Here is a 23,266-nt window from a genome sequence, read left to right as displayed (position 1 = left end):
AACTGGCTAGCGAACATGGATTTTACCCTCGCTCATGGGGAGCCTGGGCTTTAAGCTGGGGAAATTTTTTGTCAAATCTGCTTTGCAAGGGTCACTCAGGCAGTACACGGTGAGGGCAGGTAGAGGCAGAAAAAAGGCTGCTATCATTTTCCAGTCAAGTCAGTGGTGGCCTTGGAGAGGGGATGGAGAGAAGGAGACATTCAAGAGATGTTCAGGAGGTAGAATGGAGAGCTGGGTGACTGATGGGATGTGGGGTCTGGAGCGGGAGGCAACCCAGGTGATGCCAGGGTTTAGGGCCTGGGTGATGGGTGGATGCTGGTGATTTTCAGTGATGTGGGGAGGCCTGGGGGATCAAGCTAGGGGAAGGTGATGTGAAGGAGGTGTCCAGGAGGCAGCTGGACATGTGGGTAGAGGTACGTGCCCTTTGCTGGACTCGAACCCAGGACCCTTCAGTCTGTGGACCGCTGCTCTAACCACTGAGCCAAACCAGCCAGGGCTCTTTTTTGATGCTTTAACTGCATCCATCCATTCACTCATTGAAATTGCAATTTCAAGAGGCACTTTGTCTCATTAATAATCAACACAGTGCAAATGTAAACAAGAGAAATACTTTTTTTTTTTTTTGGCTCTGAGGTAGGCAGTGATGGACATGATGTGTGGAGTGGACACTCTCAAGAGCGTGGGAATTGGTTTGAGTGTTTAAAAATAAGCATTTTCAGGATGTCAAGTGCAAACTCCCCTTTCACCCTCCAGTTCCCCTTCAAGAAATTTATTCCAAAGAGTTGTACAGGCAAGAAAAGATCTGTGCCTGAGTATGTTGATTATTGGCTTGTTTAATCAGGGATCAATGGATGACATAGACCTGTGACCATCAGCAGGAGATAGAGGGCTGAAGGAGGTTCGTGCATACCCTGAGATGCTCCGTGGGTACTGAAAATGCGTGTGGGGCATGGACTGAGCACCTACTATGTGCCTGGCATCATTCTGCGTGCTGGGGTCACAGAGGCAGACCAGAAGGGCAAGGTTTCTTCTCTTCAGGAGCTTACACTCCAGCCAAAGGAGACAGATAATAAAGTCAACGTATTAGTAAGATGACTTCAGAGAGAGGAGAAAATAAACCAGGCGACGTGATGTGGGGTGATGGGGCTGAGGAGCTACCTCAGTCGGGGTGGCCAGGGAAGGCCTCTTTGAGACAGTGATATTGGAGCTGAGACCTAAATAGCAAGAAGGAAACAGTCATTGAATAATCCAGAAGAGCAGGGCAGAGGGCACAGCTGGGGGCAGAGGGCACAGCAGGGGCAGAGGGCAACACTTCGAAGGTGAGCTTGCTGTATTTGAGTCATGTGGGCTGCAGTAGAAAGAAAGGAGGTCTGAGAGGTGGCAGGGTCAGGTCAGGTAGGCTAGGGAGAGAGGGTTTTATATGTGAGCAGGGAAAGGTGCTCAACACAGTAGACGCGGAGCAGTGGAGAACGCAGCAGAAGGGCTGCCAGTTCTGTAGCAGGAGTCTCCTCAGGTCAACACTGCATCCTTTGGCCCTGGGAGCTGTCAGGAGGCTCACCCCTGCGCCAGCAGTGGCCATCATCTCTGGGCATTGTAATTTCACCTAGTTTTATTTTCTTCTTTGTATTTATTTATACACAGAATGGTTTGCAATGAACATGTCATCATTTTCAAAGACAACATGGCCATTATTTATTCAGGCATTTCCAGGCCCGGTCCCTATGCTCGGTAGGTGTAAGTTTCTAAGCCATGGTTGCCAGGCTCAACAGGTGACTTCCCTGGGGACTCTGCCCAGGCTGGGCTGTCTGTCACTGACCCTGCTGATCCAGCTTCAGCCTCCAGGGGGCCCTGTGAGCAGGGTGGTGCTGGGGTGGGGTGACTGTATCCCGCTGGCTGGGCCCGGCGTCCTTCCTTCCTTCCTGACTCCCTTCTCCTAAGGGACAAGTGGGAGGGACATCCGTGCCCCTCCCAGATCATGGGATGAGCTGCTCCCCTGGGACCCTTTCAGGCAGGAGGGGAGAGGCCCTCTGACAAAGGCTGCAGTGTGTGGTGTGTTGTTTATTTCTGAGTTTCTACCGCAAGAACTGTTCTGAAAGATTTGGAGGTCATTGTGGTGGGGAGGGTCCTAGCCACCGGCATCTGCCAATACCCTCCACCCCTCCGATGGTGACCCTGGGGCAGAGGATCCCCAATCTGACCCCAGCCAAGCCCAAGTAGAGCATTGGTCTTTGGCTCCACCTTGTGGGAAGTGTCTACACTGCAGTTACAGGCTTCACAAAATACCCCAGCTCCAGGGGTTTTCCCCTGGCCCCAAGTAGTTTTTCCCTTAATGGATGATCACTGAAGTGTGCAGTGCACAATCTGTGCAGCCCTGTGTGGCAGCCTTGCTCACACTCACACCTGGTCGCCGATCATGGTCCCTGGGAACTCCATCACCACCATTAAAATCTCCACACTGAAGCCTCTTTGGAAGTGCTCCCTGACCCTCCACTTCACAGTTCTCTCCTCCTCTGGCCAGTTCCGGGAGAGTTGGACGCAGAGGCAGACCGTTTCCCTCTTCTGAAACTCCCTCTGGCTTGTCTGACTGCTCCTCTTGGATTCCTAGCTGCTTCTCTGGCTCTCTTCGTGCCCTTCGGTGGGCTCCTCAGGCAGTTGGGTCCCTTCCCTCAATCTTGATACTTTTCTCAGTGCCATCTTGACAACTCCCAGGCCCTTGTTTTCATCCCCACAGGGATGCTTGAGTCTCAGCTCCCTATCTCACACTCCATTTTCCCCTTAAGGTGACCCTCGGGCACCCCAAACTCATTGTGTACAGTTGACCCCATTTCCTCTCCTAAGCATCCCAAGGCCTCATGTTACTCTGGGTGGCTTTTCCCTTTCAGCCCCTTCAGCCACCAGGTCTGCCCTGTCCTCCCCAGCCCCGCCATCCCACCCTTGGCCAGGGTTCCACCTGCACCTTCTGTCTGGCCTCTGTGCCCTCGGTTTCACCAGGCCTGGTCTGTTCTCCACGGGCAGCTAGCTGGATGGCCCCTTCTCCATATCCCCTTGGCCCTTGATCTCTGCCAGTTCCTCCGCAGGAAGTCCCAGCTCAGCCAGACTGAACTCCTTTGTTCCCTGGATACACCCCGCTCTCCTGAGCCTTCACATCTTCGCACAGGCTGTTCTGTGCACCGTTTTCCTTCACCTGGCGAACTCCTGCCTACCCTTTAGGTATCAGCTCAGACGTCACTTCTGTGGGATAGCTTCCCTGGACCCCAGGCTAGGTCAGGAACCGCTTCGCTTTCACAATGCCTTACTCTTCTCACATCACAGCCTTTGCCTGCGCCCCCTTCTGAAATGGCCACCGCTCCTGTCCAGGGCTCCACACACCAAGGCCAGATCCAGGCTGAGTCACTCTGAGCCTGATTCCCAGCCTCAGAGGTCCTGGATCTCCAAAGTTACCCAGTGCATAGACAGCAAGGCCATACCCACAGGTCACCACAGTGGCCAGACTGGGGCGGGACCCAAGGCTCTTACCTTCCCCTCCAGGGTTCACCTGTTCCCCCGGATGCCATTGTGAGCTGAGTAAGGATCCTTCAGAGCCCAAAGGACCTTGACTGGCAGAGAGTTGGTAGGCTCTTGGCCTTCGGGGAAGGCCTCCATCAGCCCAGGCTCTTGAGAGCCCAGGGAACTGACAGGCTTTCTCAGAAAGGGGACCGGTATGCAGGCGACTCAGGGCAGCACATCTGAAGAAAGGCTTAGTGAGATTCCCTTCTCCCACAGAGCTGTGCAGCGGGAGTGTGGCCTAGATATCATGCAGGGAGGGCCGGAATTCCTAAGGGTGGCAGTGGCAGCTGTTAGGATCCCCCGGTTAATTATCTCCCACGTCACACAGAAGAGAATGTGCTGAGGTGGGACCTCCCCCACCTAGCCTCGGCTTCTCAGAGCACGGGTCTCTCCAGGACTCAGTCCTGCTCCCCACCAGACCGAAGTCTGAAGATCAGCTCTGCATTCCTTCAGGCCCCAGCTCCCTCGCCCTACTCCACCCCAAGGGTCGCACCTTTGGGCCTTGCTCTTGCTGTGCCCTCTGCCTGCTCCACTGCTGGGCCCAGCTCATTTGCTCAGGGAGCTCAGTAAACACTGGCGAATTGAATTTCTCTGTAAATAAACAGAAAGTGCCGAAAGGGCTGCCTGACAGGAGATGCGCTTCCCCAAATCTGCTAAGCAAACAAATGATTCAAAATTGGAGAAAAGAAAGGAACCATCCAGTCTTTTCTTGTGCCTCTGTCCCAAAACCAGGCTCCTCTCACTTCTTCCAAACAGCCTAGCTTCTTCTGTTCCAGGCCTGAAATTTAGCCTTTCCTTTTTGTGTCTGGACACTCCTACCCCCGGTGTCAAGAAGCCTTCTAGGATCCCCACAGTGGCCTCACCCCTCTCCCCTTCTTCTTTGTCACTCAGCAAAGTGCAATGACTTGCTCAATGGCTGTGAGCTCTGTAGGGCCAGGGACCATGGTGCCTCATTCACTACTCCATACCCACACCCCACCCACCACGGGAACTTGCAGGATGCTCAGTAAATATCTAAATATCTGCTGGATTATGAACGACTGCAGACCTTGCAACACTGGGATATTTTCTCCCTTTCTAAAGCAGCCTGGATGATTTTGTGAGCCAGTGCCATCTCCAAATTGCCCAAAGGCACAGGTTCTCACTTGAGCTCCATCTGGTTCCTTGCTATTTCTCTGGTCTTTCTTACTGTTATTTTTCTCCTCCGGTTCCTCCAAGAGCAAAGAGGCTTGACAGTTTCACACTGAAGCTGAGAACTTTCCCTAAGATTCTTCCTTGTATATTTCCTGGAATCTGCTTTCCGTCTCTCTTGGCTTATAATGCCAGTGACTCATTTACTGAGACAGGAGTCTCTTTTCCACAGTGCTTGCTTGCAGGAAACATGAGAGGAGCAGGTGACATCATCTTTCACTCCCCCACCCCCTCTCTGGTCTTGGCTTTTCTTATCTAAAACCCCAGATTTGTTGTGTCATGAGAGGCTGTGAAATTGCTGGTTTTCCCTTTGACACAGGCAGTCCTCATTAAACCAGGGCCCTTGTACCCCCAGGGGCTCACCCCAGGATGCTTGGAGAGCTTCCAAGATCCCCAACCCCTACATTCCACAAGGACACAAAATCATCTTTGTTTCCTTGCTCAGCTTCCACATAATGACAACCTCTAGCTCTCCATGGAAGTCTAGAAAACTATAGGAACATATCTAATGCATCTTTATGATGTCAAGCCACTGGACATCACACATGCACATTCTTTCTAGTTGTAATAATTTTAAAAAAATCAACCTCTTTTTATTTTATTTTTAAAAATATGTCTTTAATGATTTCAGAGAGAGGAAGGGAGGGAGAGAGAGATATAAACATCAATGATGAGAGAGAGTCATTGACTGGCTGCCTCCTGCACCGGGGATCAAGCCTACAACCTGGGCATGCGCCCTGACAGGGAATTGAACCACGATCTCCTGGATCATAGATCGATGCTCAACTGCTGAGCTATTCTGGCCGGGCTACACCCACTTTAAATATAAAGGCATAAATAAGATGAAAATGAATGGATGGATAAAAATACACCAAGCTAACAGTGAGCATAAGAAAGCTGCAGTGGCTTTATTAATATCAGAGAAGATAGGCGTCAAAAAAATGGGTGTTATCTGATCTAAAGAGGGAAACCCATATGGATAAAGGAGCCATTCAACAAGAAGTCATGATAATCATACATGTGTATGTATCTAGTATAACAGAGCTTCAAAATCGTTGAAGAAAAGAACTGACAAAAAAGAGAGGAACTAATCTATAATAATCACTGAAGACTTCTGCACCCCACTCCCATCAGTGGATAAAACAGCCAGACTAAATAGTGAGGAAAAACACAGACCAGAAGAACATTGTCAGCTAACTTGATGTAAGTGACATTTACAGAGCACTAAACGCAACCCCTCTGGCACTCACATTCTCTTCCAGCAAACATGGTACCTTCACCAGGATGCATTGTTATGTTCACCCATCAAACAATTCTAATAAAATTTAAAGAACGTACAGAGTGCATTCTCTGACCACAATGGAAGGAAATTAAAAGAAATAACAATGAGATATACAGAAAAAAATCTCACATATTTGGAACTTATAAAACACACATCTAAAGAATCCATAGGTCAAAGAAGATATTTCAAGGGAAATTATAAAATATTCTAAATGGAACAACAAAACGAAACATACAAAAACTTGTGGGATATATGAAGTAACGGTTAGAGGAAAAAATTATAGCTTAAAAGAACTTATATTGTAGGAAAGAAAAATGTAAAGGGGAATTAGTCCACCAACATTCTCATAGCCTTGTGGTTACAGTGCAGAGTATGAGCACTGCAGGGCAAGGAACTCCTTCCCTGTTTCCCTGCCTACAGGCTCTCCCCTCCCCTCCCCTCCCCTCCATATGGTTGCCCAAAATATCATTCTAAAACACAAGTCTACTTGTGCCACTCTCCTGCTCTAAACCCTCCCATGGCTCTCCACTGCTTCAGGGTGAAATTCAAATTAGACCTTGGCAAGCTGGCCTTTTATGATCTTGCTCCTGTTCACCTTAACCTCTCACTCTATGCTCTGTTTGCCACTGGGCTGCATCCAGCTTCCTGAACTGTCCCTTGAAATCACACATTTTCTCTCTCTTTTGCCCTAGCACTAGGGTTACCAGATAAAATGCAGGACTTTCATTAAACTTTAATTTCAGAGAAATAATGAATAACTTTTTAGGTTGTCTCCAATGTTCCATGGGCCAGACATTTTATATATATACACACATATATATGTATGTGTGTGTGTGTATATACACACGCACACACACATACATATATGTATAAAAATTTAAAAAGTATTCATTGTTTATCTGAAGTTCAAATTTAACCGGGTGTTAAATTTTCATTTTTTATTTGCCAAACCTGGCAACCTTACCCAGAACTAGCACATGGTGTTCCATCTGTCCATTCCCTGCTACTTTGCATGGCTAACTCCTTTTCCTGAGTCAGGTGTCAGCTTAGAAATAACCTCCCCCAGGAAGACAGCTTTCCCTCCCCCTCCCTTAGGCTGAGGCTACAGTCCTCTCATTACTATGCCTGAGTTGTGCCTACCAGGCAGGGTGATCTATCTCATTCATTGCTAACTCCTCAGTGCCTGGTATAGTGTCTAGCACTTGGTGGCTACTCAATAAGTGCCTGTTAAAGGAGTAAGTGCTGACCTAGGTCTTAGCTCCAGGGATCGAGAGCTGGACCACTTCCTACCTTCCAAACCTGGGGCCCCCAGTTTGGGGAGGTGGGGATGCATCAGTTATCTATCACTGCAAACAAACCACTCCAAAAGTCAGTGAGTGCCTTAAACAACAATCATGTAGTTTGCCCAGAAATCTGCAAAATGGGCAGAGCTCAGCAGGGACAGCTTGTCTCTGCTCCAAACAGCATCAGCTGGAGCTGGAGAACCCACTTCCAAGATGACTGACTCACGTGGCTTTCAAGTTGGTGCTGTGTGCTGCTTCTCTCCACATATGCTTCTCCTTAGGGCAGCTTGGTCTTCCTCACAGCATGGCGGCTGGGTCCCAAGAGCAAGTCTGGAAATGACAGATACTAGTTTTTTACAGCCTGCATCTGGATACTGGTACAGTGTCACTTCCACCATATTCTACTGGTTAAGCAGTTACAGAGTCCATATTCAAGGAGAGGGAATGTCGATCCCATCTCTTAATGGGACAAGTGCTAAATAATTTTGTCACCATGTTTTAAAGCCACCACAGGAGATAATACAAAAAGGAATTGACATAGCTCAACATCTGCACCCAGTCTTGGTGAATAATGGTCCATGGGATGCCTTTCTCTCAATAGGTCAGTGATTAGCACTGGACTGATATGTTCTTGGCAGTCTTGGAGTGAGATAGGGAGGGAGGGAGGAAGGGAAGGAAGTAGAGCAGATGAGAGAGGAGTCTTCCCTTGAAGGCTGAAGGACCAGAGCAACTCAACCAATGTAGACTTACAATAATAACACTTGAAAGGAGGCTGCACAGTTGGCACCTGTCATGGGTCCCTTGGGCTGTTGTAAACAGAAACTTTGAAATTGAGTTCTTTTCTTTTGGTTTTTTAAAAAAGTTAAATCTATTGAAAATCGACAGAATAGTAAAATAAACAACCCAAACACCTGTCACCTAGTTTCACTAATGGTTAATATTTTGCCACATTTGTCCTTTGAAAGTAAGTTACAAACAAGACATTTCTCTCTCAAATCCTTTTATCTGCATGCTCCCCGCCCCCAGCAGTGTACTCTCTGCACCAGTGGTTCTCCCCTGGGGGCGATTTTGTCCCCCAGGCGACATTTGAGTATGTCAAATGGAGACATTTTAAATTAAATTTTTGAGAAAAAACTCACATGATATTAAATTCACAATTTTAACCTTTTAAAACTGTACAGTCCAGTGTTTTTTAGTATATTCATGACATGATGCAACCATTATTACTATCTGAAATATTTTTACTTGTTGCAATTGAATGGGCGGTGCTCCTGACATCTAGTGGGCAGAGGCCAGAAATGCTGCAAAAATCCCATAATTATTTGGCCCCAAATGTCAATTGTTGAAGTTGAGAAACCCTGCTTCACACAATTATAGCACCATTAGCACATCTAAGGAAATCAACAGTAATTCAAGTATCATTCTCTCTTGTCTCCAGAATGTCCTTTTTGCATTTAAATTTTAGTTCAGGAGGCAAGGTTCACGTACTGCATTTGGTTATATAGCTCTAGTCTTTTCTGATATAGAAGAGTATTCTCTGCCCCACACCCAGCCTTTTTGTGTGTTTCTTTTTTTTAAGTCCAGGCCAGTTTTAATAGCACCATATTCTGGATTTTATCTGATTGCTTCCTCAAGATTAGATTCATATTACACATTTTTGGCAAGGATACTACACTGGAGATTATTGCACCACATCAGGAAGCACATAATATGAGGTGCCTGTGCTATTTATAATGTTGAAATTGCATGATAATTAGTTCAGAAGACAGAGCAAAGTGCAGCCTCCCACACCCCGCCTACCCAAGTGTGGCATGCAGGCGGCCACCGTGGTTGGCTTAGCCTTTCGGAAAAGTAGGGATAACCTGTGGGAGGGTGACTCTCCCCAGTGGGGAATCCTCAGGCTCTTTTCCCTCTTCTCTCAAGAGCCCAACCTTCAAGGGTCAAGGGGAAAGCCCCAAGAGCTGGGATTCCCTTTGCTATGGCAGGATGGCTGGGAGGACTGCTGCGACTTTTGCTGTTCCTTGGTTCCCAGGAAGAAAACTAGAGGACAGAAGTGGGCAGGGTCCCTTGAGCCTGGAACCAGGAAGCTGAGGGGTTGAGGGGGGGGGTGGAATAGGTTGTAAGGCTGGAAACTAAAGAAAGACACAGCCTCCCAGAGGAAACTGAAAGGGCTCCCCACAGAGACAAATGGAAGGCCCACTTTTATACAGAAAGTTCCAACCCTGTCCCTGATTGGTCTATTTCTATGCAAATGAGGAATCCAAATCAGCACAGTCTGATTGGACCAAATAGCAGTGGCTTGATTGGCTAGAATTGTGCATCCTGATTGGTCAGTAAGAATAAAATGATATAGGCAACAAGCTGGGTCTGGTACACCAAGTCCTTATATAATCAAGGGGAACTGAAATCAGCCCTACTTCTGAATTTTTCAATTGTATGAGGCAAAAAATTATTCCTTTATTTAAGATAGCTTGAATCAAGCTTTCTGTTCATTACAACTGACATAATTTCACTGGTACCATCTGTTTTTCCTTTTACTATTTTTATTATGCATTATAAAAAAACCACCACTAACATATTGCTTCTCTTCACGTTTGTATAGATTTTAGGAGATTATTGCCTTTTCCCCTGGAGATATAACCTGGAGACAAAAAGTAGTACCGCCTTGTGAAATCTCAAATCCCGGAAGTCAACACTTGAAGACAACCCCCAGGGACAGGGGAGAAAAACAAGTGTCACCAGAGACAGACAAGTGCAGATAAGGACAGCAAGCTGTGGGGAAAAGCCTTTTCAAGCTGCTGACCCGGGCGGTAGGTACCTTTTTTCTCCTGGTGCCCGCTGCCACCACCTCAAAGGGGTGATTTATGATCTACTGTCTGAAGAACTCTTTCCAAATAAACAAGGGTTGTTTTGGGGAGAGGTGCGATGAGTAAGGTTCAAGTATGAACAAGAGTCCTGCCAAAGTCCACAGTCAGGAAAGAAGCCACAATGGAAAGGAAACCCGTGGAACCGCCACCCAGGTCGAGAGGCAGTAGTTCCCCCTTATTTAGGGGAGTAGGCCCTAAGGCCCCAGTGGATGCATGAAAACATGGATAGCACCGAACCCTACACATGCTGTCTTTTTCCTATACATACATATGATACCGTTTAATTTACAAGTTAGGTACAGTAAGAGATTAACAACAATAACTAATAATAAACTAGAATAATTATTACACTATATTGTAATAGACGTTATTATACTATACTCACCTTTTCACTTATAAGCAGCACTTTGCAGCTTCTCTTTGACATACCAAGTTGTCAGCGTCACTGCTGTTGCGCTTTGGGGCCCTTGTTAAGTAGAGTAAGGGCTTGAACACGAGCACGGCCACCCCAAGCTGGCTGCTAGTGGGTGGGAGGCTTACAGCGTGGCTACCCTGGACAAAGGGATGATTCACGTCCTGGGCAGGACGAAGGGAGACGGAACGAGATCTCATCAAGCTGCTCAGACCAGCATGCAATTTTAAACTGAGGAATTGTTTATTTCTGGAATTTTCCATTTAATATTTTAGACAGCAGTGGACAGCAGGTAACTGAAATCTTGGGAAGTGAAGCCTCGAATAAGGGGCACTAGTGTAGAAAACATTTCCAGCACTGCAGAAGTCCTCCTTGTTCCCCCCTTAGTCAGCCATGCCCCCAGAGCTAATTATTCAGAGCTCTATTACCACTTATTATCGTTTTGCCTGGTTTGGAGCATCACGTAAATGGCATCATACGATATTTACTATCCTATGGCTGGCATTTTTCATTCAATATTATGTCTGTGAGATTCACCAGTGTTGCTGTGTATACCATTTTGTTCATCTTTTAAACTGTTTTTGTTTCCAGTTGTATAAATGTACCATTATTTGTCCATTTGATGGCTATCTGAATTGTTTCTGGCTTTTCGCTATTATGAATTAAGTGGCTGAGAACATTCTATACATGCCTTTTAGTAGACACTGCACTAAGTTTTCTTGGGTTTGTACCGAAGAGTGAACTTGCTGGGAGAAGGTCAAGTGTAGCAGTTTTAGTAAATACTGGTTTTCCAGTTTACCTCTTACCAGTTCTAGTTACTTCATATCCTCGCCCACACTCAGTATTGTCAACCTTTTAAATTTTAGGCAATCTAGTCAGTGTATACTAATATCTCATTGTGGTTTTAATTCACATTTCTCTATGGATTAAATTTCTCTAGTGATACTGAATGCCTTTCCACATGCTTATTGACCATTTGGAATTCCTCTTTTGTGAAGGGCCTGTTCAAGTCCCTTTTCCTTAATGATGATGGAGTTCCTTATACATTCTGCATGAGTCTTTTTTTTTTTTTTTTTTTGAGTATATGTATTGCAATGTTCTTTTCCCAGTCTGTGACTTATCTTTTCACTTTCTCAATCATCTTTAATTAATGACCAGAAGTTCTTAAGTTAAATGGTCTAATTTATCAACCTTTGATGGTTAGTACTTTCTGTCTTAAGAAGTCTTTGCTTATTCCAAGGTTATGAAAATATTATTATTTTTAGAAGCTTAATTGTTTTACCTTCACAATTATGTTTCTAATCCATCTCAAATTAATTTTTGTGAAGGCTGCAAGATACAGGTAAAGTAGATAGTCATTTGCTCCAACACCATTTATTGGAAATATCTTATATATTTATTGAAAGAAGCTTATATAATTTATTTTCAACCATTTTCTTATAATATATGCACTTAAATAAGTGCATTGCTTTAGCTGCATCCCATGAGTTTTGGTATATTGTATTTCATTTTCATTCAGTTTGAAACTTTCTGTTTTCCCTTGTGATTTCTTCTTTGACTCATGGATTATTTAGAAATGTATCTAAGAGCATAAGGACACTTAGCACAGCTCTGGCAGCCAGCTCAGCCCACAGCCTCATGGGGGATGAGCTGAGGGTGGGTGGAGCAGCTGCTTGCTTTTGTCTGCGCACCCCACTGGGAGCTCTGTGGGTGGGTGAACCATTTCCACAATCAAGAGGTGTGTGGGGAGAGACACCTTAGGGCAGCATGTCTGATGTACCTTCCTGCCTCAGACAGACAGACAGACACACACACACACACACCATTCTTCTCTGACTCTGAAACATATAAGGAGGAAAGGAAAGCAAGCCAGCCCCTTCTTAGCTGAATGATCAAAGTTAAGTCACTTAACCTCTAAGTCTCCATGTCCTGATCTTTAAAATGGGGATGACAAGGTTTAGCTCAATGTTGTGCCGAGAGTTAAATGTATGAGTGGGGCTCTCGCTGCGGAGCACTGGATGGATAAGCATGTAGCAAGTAATGGGGTGAGGCAGGGAGAAAACTTGCTTCTATGCCAGATCCTTATACAAAGTGTGGCTTTGGGCAGAGCTGGGAGGACCCCTGCCCAGGGCTTGGCAAACAGCTTATGCAGGTCCTACTGCTGGTGGGGGAGGGGTACCCTATGAGCTTCTCCTCCCATACTGGGCTGGGGCTTGGTGCCTAGATGATACCTGTGCCCCAAGGGGGCAATTTTAAGCTGGAAGGTTACCCTTTCCATCTAATGCCCCCAGATGACCATCCCCCATGGGACTCAACCCCCTCCCCAGCTCCCATACCTCCACCTCCCAGGCCTGCTTTGCAGTGAGAGGCATAGAGGATGGGAAAGGGTTTAAAAGCAGAAAGGAGAAATTCCAGAGGACCCTGGGAGCCACCATAGTTCTCTCTGTTCTCTCCAGCTGATCCTGAGCTCACCTTGAACCTGTTGAAAGCCAGGCACTGACTCACCCTTGTGTCCCGCACCCTAGGCAGCATCTCTTTGTCTATATCCAGAGTTCCTGCAGCCTCTGTTCTTACCTTCATAGACCCTGAGTGGCAGGGGTGAGCAGGTTAGAGAGCTCCTGGGTCTCTAGCAGAAAGAGTGATTTCTAGGTTGAGAATCATTTCCAGGTAGTTCAATAATTCTTGTTGTGCAAATAGCTTTGTTCCTGGGGCTTTAGTTGAGCCACTGAACATCCTCAGGGAGTCAGGTTGCTCCCTTCTATCAGGATGGATTAGGAACAATGCCCCCAGGATGTCCCCTCCTAGCCCTATTGTGCCCTGCCTCTGTGGGGGGCTGCTGGGGACTCAACTTCACTTCTTCAGAAATCCTGTAATACTCAGGGGTCCTCTTATCACCTGGACTGGAACAAGCTCCTCACCACTTTGTGTAAGGTCCCTGTGAGTGTGGGGGCTGATGTCCTGTTTTGGACATGTTGAGGGTGAGGACTCACCCTGAGGCAGAAGGTAGGGTGCTGCAACACCCCCAGAAACGAGGTTTCATACGGAGCCCTAACCAGTTTTCTCAGTGGTTAGAGCGTCGGCCCACAGACTGAAGGGTCCCAGGTTCGAGTCCAACCAAGGACGCACACCTTGGTTGCAGGTTCGATCCCCTGTCCCAGTCAGGGCGTGTGCAGGAGGAACCAATTTATGTGTCTCTGTCACATCGATGTTTCTCTCTCTCTCTCCCTTCCACTCTCTCTGAAAAGCAATGGAAGAAATATCCTTGAGTGAGGATTGAAAAAAAAAAGAGATTTCACACAAAAGTGGGACCTGGCAGGCAGGAGGAGACTGGTCACCCTTTCCAGGTCTCTGGGGATTTGGACATTGTGGGTTGTCGATGTCTTTGGAAGGAGCTGGGGCTGGACTTTAGGATGGCCTTTGCCACCGTAGAGGGGCACATGCATCCAGACTGCAAGCCATAGCTCATGAGTCAGATTGGCTGGCACTATTTGTCTTTGTCATCCTGAGCGTTTTGTGAAGTTTCATCTGAGCACTCCAGCCACAGCTCAGCTGTTCTGGGGACCCCAGTAAAGGGCCCATTTCCAGCACTGAAGGGGGAGAGGCAGAGGGAGTTAGAGCAAGGCTGCGGAGTCTCTAAGCCGGAGGCTCCTTCCAGTCTGGGGAAGGGGTGTTCTGCCACCAGCTGGCCCTGCACCTCACCCCACTCTCCCTGGCTTGACTCCAGCCTACACTTTCATTGGCAACCGGCAAGTCCACAAAGCCTAGCTGACCCCAGAATCAGAAGCTTCAGGTCAATATGGCCTTGACCTACTCTGTTTAAGATGCCTTAGCATAGTGCTGGTGATACAGCATGCCCTCCACAAATAGTTCTCTAATGAATGGGGAATGGCAAGCACTGGCATTCATGCAACAAACATGACTCTCCCATCTTGGAGCTCCTGATCACAGTGGGACCCCCTCCAGCTGAGGGTTTAAGACACCAGCCTAAAATAACCCCTATCCATCCTGTCCCCTCCCCAGATGACTGAGAGGACCACACCTTTCCAGGCAACCTCTGCCTTTTGGAAGTCTTCGAGATGAGCCCCAGGGACAGGGGCAGGGGCAGGGGCAGGGGCAGGGGCAGGGGCAGGGGCAGGGGCAGGGGCAGGGGCAGGGGCAGGGGCAGGGGCAGTGCACTGGGTGGGGACCTGGGTTTCAGAATAAAGCTGGACTGGGAGAGCCAGTGGGTGTTTAGGGTTCTGCTGCCCCCCGCTGGACAAATCAGGAAACACACCCTACTTTGCAGGAGGAAAAAGAAGGGGGGCAGGGGGGTGGGGGGGAGGTGTTCAAGCACCCCTCCTTGTCCTCACACTTGGTCTCTGGCACTGAGCATCCACACTCTCCCCTTTCTCCCCCCTGCAGTTGGGGTCCCTATATTTGGGGTTCTGAGTCTCAAGAAATAGGCTCTTGCCCTAGCCAGTTTGGCTCAATGGTTAGAGCATCTGCGGAATGAGGGTCCTGGGTTCAGTTCTGGCCAAGGGCATGTACCTTGGTTGTAGGCTCAATCCCTAGCCCGGGTTGGGGTGAATGCAGGAGGCAACCAGTCGATGTGTCTCTTTCACATTGATGTTTCTTTCTCTCTCTCTCCCTCTTCCACTCTCTCTGAAAAGCAATGGAAAAAATATCCTCAGGTGAAGATTAAAAAAAGAAAGAAAGAAATAGGTTCTGTATCCCCCCCGCTTCAGGTATGCCAAATCCTTCATCCAGAACATAGCCACCCATTTCTGAAGGTCCTTTTGCTAACAAGTATTGTCCTGGGAACATCGGGTCAGTTCCTGACCAATAAAACCATCCATACAGTGTATTAGCGAAGGAAATGGGCTCCCAAGGAGGGGCCTAATAGACTCCCGGAGGTAGGCAACTATGTTCATCAGGAGGAAAGGTAAATGTAAGGATCAACAAACCCAAGGAAAATAGAAAATGATAGAAACTTACTTGCGACACAATTTGATAAATCAAGCCAAAGATTGATTATTTGCAAAAACTAATAAAATTTGATAAGCCAAGGAAAAATTCATTTACATAGATAGATATAGCGGAGAGCTATAACAAGAAAACTGTAGGCCATGTTTTGGGTCAATTCACTGGTAGCAGGAGCTGGGTGACACCTGCCGGAGGGCAGAAGGAGGGTGGGCTGGGAAAGGGCATAAACAAATGCCAGTTTCCTCCTCTGGACTCCACTTGGGTGTATGAGTGGCGTGAGTGCTGTTACGGTCTGAGCCTGTGCACACCATGGCAGTTGGACAATGTGAAGGTGGCTATAGATGTTTGCTGGCTGACTCCTGGACTGAATCAGTTCTGGGGGTAGCTGACTCTCAAATCCCAGGTGACTGTTTACCAGACTGGGGCCCTTCAGGTGGGAACCAGGATTGGGACAGAGCCTGTGCCAGTGTTAAGCGGTATAATTAGGCAGCTTGATAAACCATGTACCGGTTATGGGTCCAGGAAGCTTACATTGTCCCTAGCCTGGAATCTCCCCAACTCTTACTCAAGCTTCATGACTGAGTAAAGGTCTCCTGCCCTAGGAAGCCTTCCCTAGCCAACTTCCTTCCCCCTCTCTCAGCTAGGGTGGGTGCCATACTGGGGCATTCTTTTATCAAAGCACTCATCCAATTGCATTTAAAGTTTTTTCTTTTGTTTTTAATTTTCATTGTGGAAAATTTCTAACAAAACAGCAGCAGCAGTAATAGGATAATGAAGCCCATGTACCCATCAACCAGTTTCAACAATTATTAACTCACAACAATTTTGTTTCATCTATATCACCTCCCACTATTCCCCCTACTTTGGATTATTTTGAGGCAAATCCCAGACTGCCTATCATTTTATCATTAAATACTTCATTATGTTTCTCTAAAAGATGAGTCTTTTTTTTAACTTTTAAAGTTAAACATTTTAAAAAATATATATTTTATTTATTTCAGAGAGAGGAAGGGAGAGGGAGATAGAGATAGAAACATCAATGGTGAGAGCCATTGATTGGCTGCCTCTTGCACACTCCCGACTAGGGATCAAGCTGGCAGCCCGGGCATGTGCCCTGACCTGGAATCAAATCTCGATCTCCTGGATCATAGATTGATGCTTAATCACTGAGCCATGCGGGACGGGCAGTCCTTTTTTTTTTAAAAGCATAACCATAACCACTAAAAAATTCCTTAGTGTCATCAAATATCCAATGTTTATATTTCTCTGATCATCCCATTGTGTTCTGGTGGTTTTCTTGACTGTCTCTCCCACTGGACTTGATCAGGGACCTGGGCTGCCCATGCGAGTGCCTCATGCCCTGTCTATCACTGTTCATGGGGCTGACAGACCTGTGTGTACACACCCAGGTGAAGACAGTCACTGCTCTGTAGGTGGGTAAAGGCACTGAGAGCCTGAGTGGGAGGAGGCCCTCTCTAGAATAAGAAGAGCTGTCCTTCGCATGGGTGCTGACCAGGCCTACCTCAACTCACCCAGGGCACCTTTCTAAAATCCACACGCAGTTCCTGCTCCCCACCACTGTCTCTTCAGCTAGAATCTCCAAGGATGGGGCCAGGGCACAAGGACTCAGGGAACATGCCTCCAGTATATGTATATTTGATGTATGACCCTTCCTAGCCCCAAGTGGCCCCCACCAGGATGGGGTCACACATGGGTGCCGGATACCTGCACTCTGCACCACTCTGAGAAGAGAAAGCCTTGGGGTGGGACACAAGGCCCAGCTATAGCCTCTAGGAAAGAAAGCTCAATGCCCTTGACACCAGGTTGGCTTTGTGACAGAGTCACCAAAACAGCCAGTACCTTTCTCAGGGGAGAAACAGGGACTGGCCCTTTGCTGGATTATTCAGGAACCACCTCCTCAGAGAGGCTTTCCCTGAGGCCACCCCCTCAGCAGTAGCATGACTCTCTGAGCTCCTATGACTGTTACCCTGAGCCAACCACAAGGGATTCCAATGCTAACTTGGTCCTAGAACAGACATCAGTGCCCATCTGTGGAAGAAGCTGCCATAGGGCCACTCTCTTTGGAGCATCTTCCCATGCAACCTGCACCCCAACACCAATTGTGTGTGTTGACACTAGGCCAAAGGCTTCCAGATGACAACCTGTGATTTCTACCCACTGCTGACAGAACTTCTTTAGGTCTTTGCCTGGTCAGAATAGCCCGTGTGAGCCTGGGCTGCAAACAGCTGCTTCAGCCCCCTCCTGCTGCCTTGAGCCAGCCCAGTCTGTACACTGAGGCCTTGAAGCTCAGCAGACTGCATCCCTTTTCCTGATGGGCACCTCAGGGAAATCGCCCTCCAGAGGGGTGAGGGAGGGCAGGGGTCCTGTGTGTCCTACCATCTCCACAAAAGGGCAGTCCTCACCACAGCCTTGTGCTGATGTGACCAAGCGTGGGCAGAGCCCTAACAACACCGGGAGGAAGGGAGCAACTATTAGCACTAATGAGGCAGGCGGCCTGAAAGCTTTTTGCTTTATAGCTGCTCGCCCACCCTGGGAACAGTCCGTTCTGCTTCCTTGGCTTCCAGGAAGCCCAGGCAGAAAGGGGTTTGGGGACAGGAGAAGGGTGGGGGTCTTGGAAAAGCCTGGAGGAAGAAGGAGGAGGGGAGGCAGAGCCAGAGATGGAAGCAGGAGGGCCTGGTGTTGGCTAGGTGGGCTTCTCTCCTCCATTTCCCCTCCAAAAACCCTAGGCTCTGGTCGGCACCCCACCTCTGCCCCACTCTGGCCACTAGTCCATCACCCCCTTCAATGCCCTTGACCCAAGTTCCTGGAAGCAAAGCAAACAACATGCCACGTAGTGTCTGAGTGAGCATCTCCGGGGCCACAAATTAAATTAAACTCTCAGGGCCACCTGCCTTGTTACTGCTAATGGCTCCAGCCTGCCCACCCCCCCAGGTCTCCCTGTCTTATAAAAATGTAGGGGCCCTGGGCACCCTATCTTATTTCCAAACTTTAATTGGCTCCTAGAGACCTCACCCACCATCGGAGATGGTCATCCTCTTATATAGCGCCCAAAAGCTGAGGTTCCAGGGAGAGAGGTCTAAACTGTATGCCCCCTCCTTGGGACGGCCCCTTGTGTCCTGGCTTCAGGGAATAGTCACGTGTAGCCCTTCATTAGACCCTGCTATATAAACTGAGGGCTTAGGGTGGCCAGGAATTCTCGGGGCAAGGATCCAGCAAGCAGAAGTAAGTCCTCAGGTTGGGCAGAGACTCCTACTCTCTGGCGGGCCTCTCTTGGGGGTAGGGCACTTAGAGGGTGCTTCCAGGATGAGGAGGGACTAAGTGGTGGGTCTTCCTGCTGAGCCAGGCCATGCTGACCACAATGCTGAGTTGTGCCCTGCTGCTGGCACTGCCTGCCATGGAGGGGGCCCAGATGAGCTTGGCACCCCTGGAGGGCATCAGAAGGCCTGACCAGGCCCAGTTCCCAGAGCTGTCAGGTCAGTGTGGGCAGGGGTGGGTTTGGGTGGGGCCTGGCTACCCTCAGAAGTAGAATAATCTGTACTACTCATACAGATTATTCAAACTGGTATGAGTCTCCCCAATCCCAGGCCTGGGAGGTGGGCGTTTTGTGCAGGGCAAGGGGTAGGGGGTTGGGGGTGGGGTCCTGCCCTCACATCATCTGTCACAGGCCTGGACCTGAGGCCTGGGCTGAAGAGGACAACTGCAGAACAGGCAGAAGAGGCTCTGCTGCAGGAGGCCAAGGACTTGGCAGAGGTAACCGTTCAGGAAACGGGGTGAGGCCACAGACCTTGGGAGGGGACATTGGGCATAGTTCCCATTCTTCATTTCGTGACCCCCTCACCTGGAGCGACACTACAGAGCCCCATGATCTACTGCCATCCCACTTGGATCTGGGCACGGGAGGCCCCTGGACTTGCCTTCTGAGGCCCATGCTCCCGCATCCCTGCAGGTGCTAGATGCGGAAGGGCGTGCGCCACGCTCCCTGCGTCGCTGCGTGCGGCTGCACGAGTCCTGTCTGGGACACCAAGTACAGTGCTGTGACCCATGTGCCACGTGCTACTGCCGGTTCTTCAACGCCTTCTGCTACTGCCGCAAGCTGGGTACTACCATGAACCCCTGCAGCCGCACCTAACTGGTCAACATCACAGCAGAATCAGGGCTGGGACAGAGGGTGGCGGGGTGTGAATAAAGTTTGGGACCAACCCCGTCTGTGGCATTATTTCGAACGTGGCCTTTGGAGGGGGTAGGTCACGGCAGGGATGGGGATGCCAGCAAGCCTAGAAACCACATGGGCATCTCATCTGAGTTACTTACCCACAGGCTCTGAGGTCACCAGGCGCCGTTGGGGGAAGCAGAGAAGAGCCGCTCTCCAGCCCTCGAGAGTCGTGTACAGTAAATGAGGGGAAGGAGGGGGTGCAGCGCGGGATAGGGGCTGTAACTTCTGACTGGTGAACTAGCATTAGGCTCCAGGGCCTGCTGGCAGCTAACTCAGTGTGTGACCCCCAGCGAAGGCCGCGCTTGCCATACCTCAGTTCCCCTCGGGGGGAGGCTGACTCAACAGTCTGGAATATTTCCAAGCACAAATAGCTCCCAGTTTTACTCCGCATGCCCCCAACAGTGCAAGATGCACCAGAACCTGGGAAGCTAGAGGACCTCATCCAGTTTCCGTTGCCACGGGCGCCACCGCGCGGCCGTTCTTAGACACTCCAAGCTGTTCCAGCGGGGAGCCGGAGGCGCGCCTTCCCTCAGCGCGCAGGCGCCCAAGGGCAGTCTCAGCCCACACCTGCGCAAAGCTTCCATTAGAAGCCAACCGGAAGACGGGAGCCGCTCAGAGCCACGCCCACTGTGGTCACGTGACGCTCTTGCGGGTCACCTGACGCGCTTGACAGACCGCCTCGGGCGCCGAGTCAGCTGATCTTGGAGTTGGGCATTGCGTGTCTGCGGATCGGGGTTCTGCGGTCCCGCCGCAGCCATGTCGTCCTTCCCCGAGCTTTACTTCAATGTGGACAATGGCTACTTGGAGGGACTAGTGCGCGGCCTGAAGGCTGGGGTGCTCAGCCAGGCGGACTACCTCAACCTGGTGCAGTGCGAGACGCTCGAGGGTGAGCCGCGGAGCCCGGATGCCCGGCCTTCGAAGGCCAGCAAGGAGGCTGGCCCGGGCCTGAGGGTTCCGAGTTCTGTGCCGGGAAGCTGGAGGCGGGGTTTCTCGAAGGGCCTGAGAGGCCTCGCTGGGGCCCCGGGGGGCTAAAGGGGGATGCGTTGGAAGGGCATCTACGTTCAGCTGGGGTTCGGCTCAGGCCTAAACGCAAACAAAGCTTTAAAACCGCAATGGTTCGCCTCTGCTGGGGCTGCCTCTTCCACGGTTATGCCCGCTTTATAGTTGGGAAGAGAAGGTCTCTTGGGAGTGGTTGGTCGGTGCGACATGTGCCCATATGAGTCTCTTTACCTTGACATAGCCAGAGTGAGCTGTCCCGTGGCAACGCTTAGGGAAACTAAGGGGAAAAGTCCACCAAGGCATTTGGGATCGTTGTCCTCCTTGGCCGAGGGGTGAACCTTCCTGGGGACTTGCTGAGCCTGCTTAGAGTTTTCTCCCATCGCGTAACCACTGGCTGAGCAGAGTCTTCTGAAGGCAGTGTTCAAGAGAGCAAGGTGTGGCCCTGTGAGTCAGGAAGTTCACATACATGTATTTGGCCAGTAAGTCCCAAACCCTTAGCAAGGAGGATGCTTGTTGGGATAGGGTTTCTTAGCACAAGAATTGTGAGAAGCTGAGTTCCCCTTTCTTAGCACGCACAGCTTCAAAGTGGGATGGACCCCTCCCCACACCGTTGCATCAAATGTACTGAATTAGAAATGTTCCTGCTTCCAGTCTTTGCCTCCTCTCCCTCTCCCAGGTGATAGTGAAGGGCACAGTGGCTGGGATGTGAGTCCCCATCCCTGACCCCCAAGTGTACTCGTCATAGCTGGGGGGGGGGGGCTGACCTAATGGTTCACCCTTTGGAGAAAAATTTCAAGTAAAAAATGTATTGAGGTTAGAAGTGAGCTCAATTAAAATAGTTTTTGTTTATCTTGCAATAACGCAAAAATACATACCTTTAATTTTTAAAACGTATTGAAGTTAAAATACAATTGTGGACTTTATGGTTTTAACAGAAACGTATGAAAAGGTTGTTCACCTCCCTTATGGGAGTGGAGGTGGAGGAGAGGAGAGTTTAGGGTGCTGGGTTGTAGGAGCCCAGCAGCAACCTGATTGTCCTCACTGTTGGAAAAGGAGGGGAAACTGGGAGGCTGTCTGGCACACAGTTGGCACTTAATGTGAGTTTTATGGACTGACTGGGACTGGAGGGAGATCTTTGCTTAAATCTGAAGGTGAACTCCATTGATTACCAACTGGTATTTGGTAAACTTGTTTCTCTTCTAGGCTTTCCTCCTTCTTGCTGCTGACTCCTCCCTACCCCCACCCCTACCTTCTGAGGCCATAGGGTTCCTATCTTCCCAGCAAGACCCTACATCATCATCCATAAACATGTTAGACCATTCTTTCTACAACACTGCTTGGGACACAGCCCCCTTGTGGACCGTCATACAGACCTTTAGTATGACATTTAGGGATTCGCTTGCTCTTTCACACGTATTTCTTTCATTCACACGAGCCATGCCCCCAGCTCTTGGTGCACATAGTGTGGTGGGCTTTGGAGTTAAGACAAATCTGAATTTGAATGCGAGCCCTGCCAGTTACTGGATTACCCTAGACAAGTTATGTTACCCCTCTGGACCTCAGGTTTTTCATCTAGTATATTAACAGTAACTGGTAACTGTCTCAGAAAGTTGTGAAATGTCAACAAATTATTATGTGGAACTTAGCCCAGCACCAAGCACAGACTAAACACTGGGTGAATGTTAGTTATTTTCAGTACTATTTGCACCTGCCATTCCCTCTGCTTCCTTCTTGTCCCCATGAAGCCCAGTGACTTCCACCCTTCAAGGCCCAGCCCCAGTAGCACTCCATCTTAGAACCTCTTTGTGGCTATGCTAGGCTAGAATGTTGTTCCCTCTACCCTGTGGTGTTTGTGCTGCTTTCCTAGATGTTTCTTGAAATAGAGTTTGGGATTTTGGGGACTCTCTATACCTGAGATGCTCAGGACTTTCAGGGGTTGGGGGCAACCAGAAGCAGGAAGAAGCGATCAGAAACCCCATTTGGTCCTCCACAGAAAGGCCTTCACTGCTTCTGAAAGTGACACCAGAGGCCTGGCCTCCAGGCTTTTGTCGCTGGATGTTTTTGCTTTCCCATCCCCAGGGGAAGGGGGAGGAGGGTAGGAAGGGGATGCCAAGGAAGTCTGTGGTGCCTAGTGAGTTTTGTAGCTGTGTCCCGAGGTGATGAGGTTTCCAAAGAACATGTTTCAGGTGTTTTGACATTTCTCAGAAGGTGCAGCGCAGTGGGCAGAGGATGTTTATTTGTTCTCCAAGTTAGGGCAAGTGTAGACCCTCTACCACACCCTAGCCTTCCTCCCTGGATTCCGTTCCAGCAGGGCATCTGCTGCTGAGCTCTTCTGCTAGAACTGTCTCTTAGCATCTCTGAAACCCATGTGTCCATTGTCCATCTTGCTTGATTAGAGGTAGGAGAAAGACCTGGAGAAGTCCTACCCCCTTTGGTGAGCTGAGAGGACAGAAAAGTTGGATGGTCATAAAAACTCTTTCCAGCTCTGAG

At 49.1% G+C, this 23,266-nt stretch overlaps 2 protein-coding genes across 4 annotated transcripts in view; both read left to right on the top strand.

Moving 5' to 3' along the window:
- The window catches only part of AGRP (agouti related neuropeptide), a 52,482-nt gene extending 32,721 nt beyond the window's left edge, over window positions 1–19,761 (top strand). For 2 of the 3 annotated variants that reach the window (XM_081118904.1, XM_081118903.1), the window contains 4 exons: window positions 9,905–10,112; window positions 18,908–19,037; window positions 19,229–19,314; window positions 19,511–19,761. In XM_081118904.1, coding sequence (XP_080975030.1) covers window positions 18,911–19,037; window positions 19,229–19,314; window positions 19,511–19,693 — 396 coding nt within the window. In that variant the 5' untranslated portion in view covers window positions 9,905–10,112; window positions 18,908–18,910 and the 3' untranslated portion in view covers window positions 19,694–19,761. Of the gene's footprint in view, window positions 1–9,904; window positions 11,203–18,907; window positions 19,038–19,228; window positions 19,315–19,510 lie in introns of those variants that run through there. The other variant, XR_013997569.1, reaches the window with a different exon arrangement.
- Window positions 19,762–20,427: 666 nt separating this feature from the next.
- The window catches only part of ATP6V0D1 (ATPase H+ transporting V0 subunit d1), a 38,434-nt gene continuing 35,595 nt past the window's right edge, over window positions 20,428–23,266 (top strand). Inside the window, exon 1 of the mRNA XM_081118893.1 lies at window positions 20,428–20,663. Within this exon, the coding sequence (XP_080975019.1) occupies window positions 20,534–20,663 (130 nt within the window). The 5' untranslated portion in view covers window positions 20,428–20,533. The remainder of the gene's footprint in view (window positions 20,664–23,266) is intronic.

This window comes from Miniopterus schreibersii, assembly GCF_964146895.1.
Source record: "Miniopterus schreibersii genome assembly, chromosome: 18".
Taxonomy (NCBI): Eukaryota; Metazoa; Chordata; class Mammalia; order Chiroptera; family Miniopteridae; genus Miniopterus; species Miniopterus schreibersii.
The sequence above is the reverse complement of the archived record's forward strand: the minus strand, read 5'-3'. Positions and strand labels throughout refer to the sequence as shown.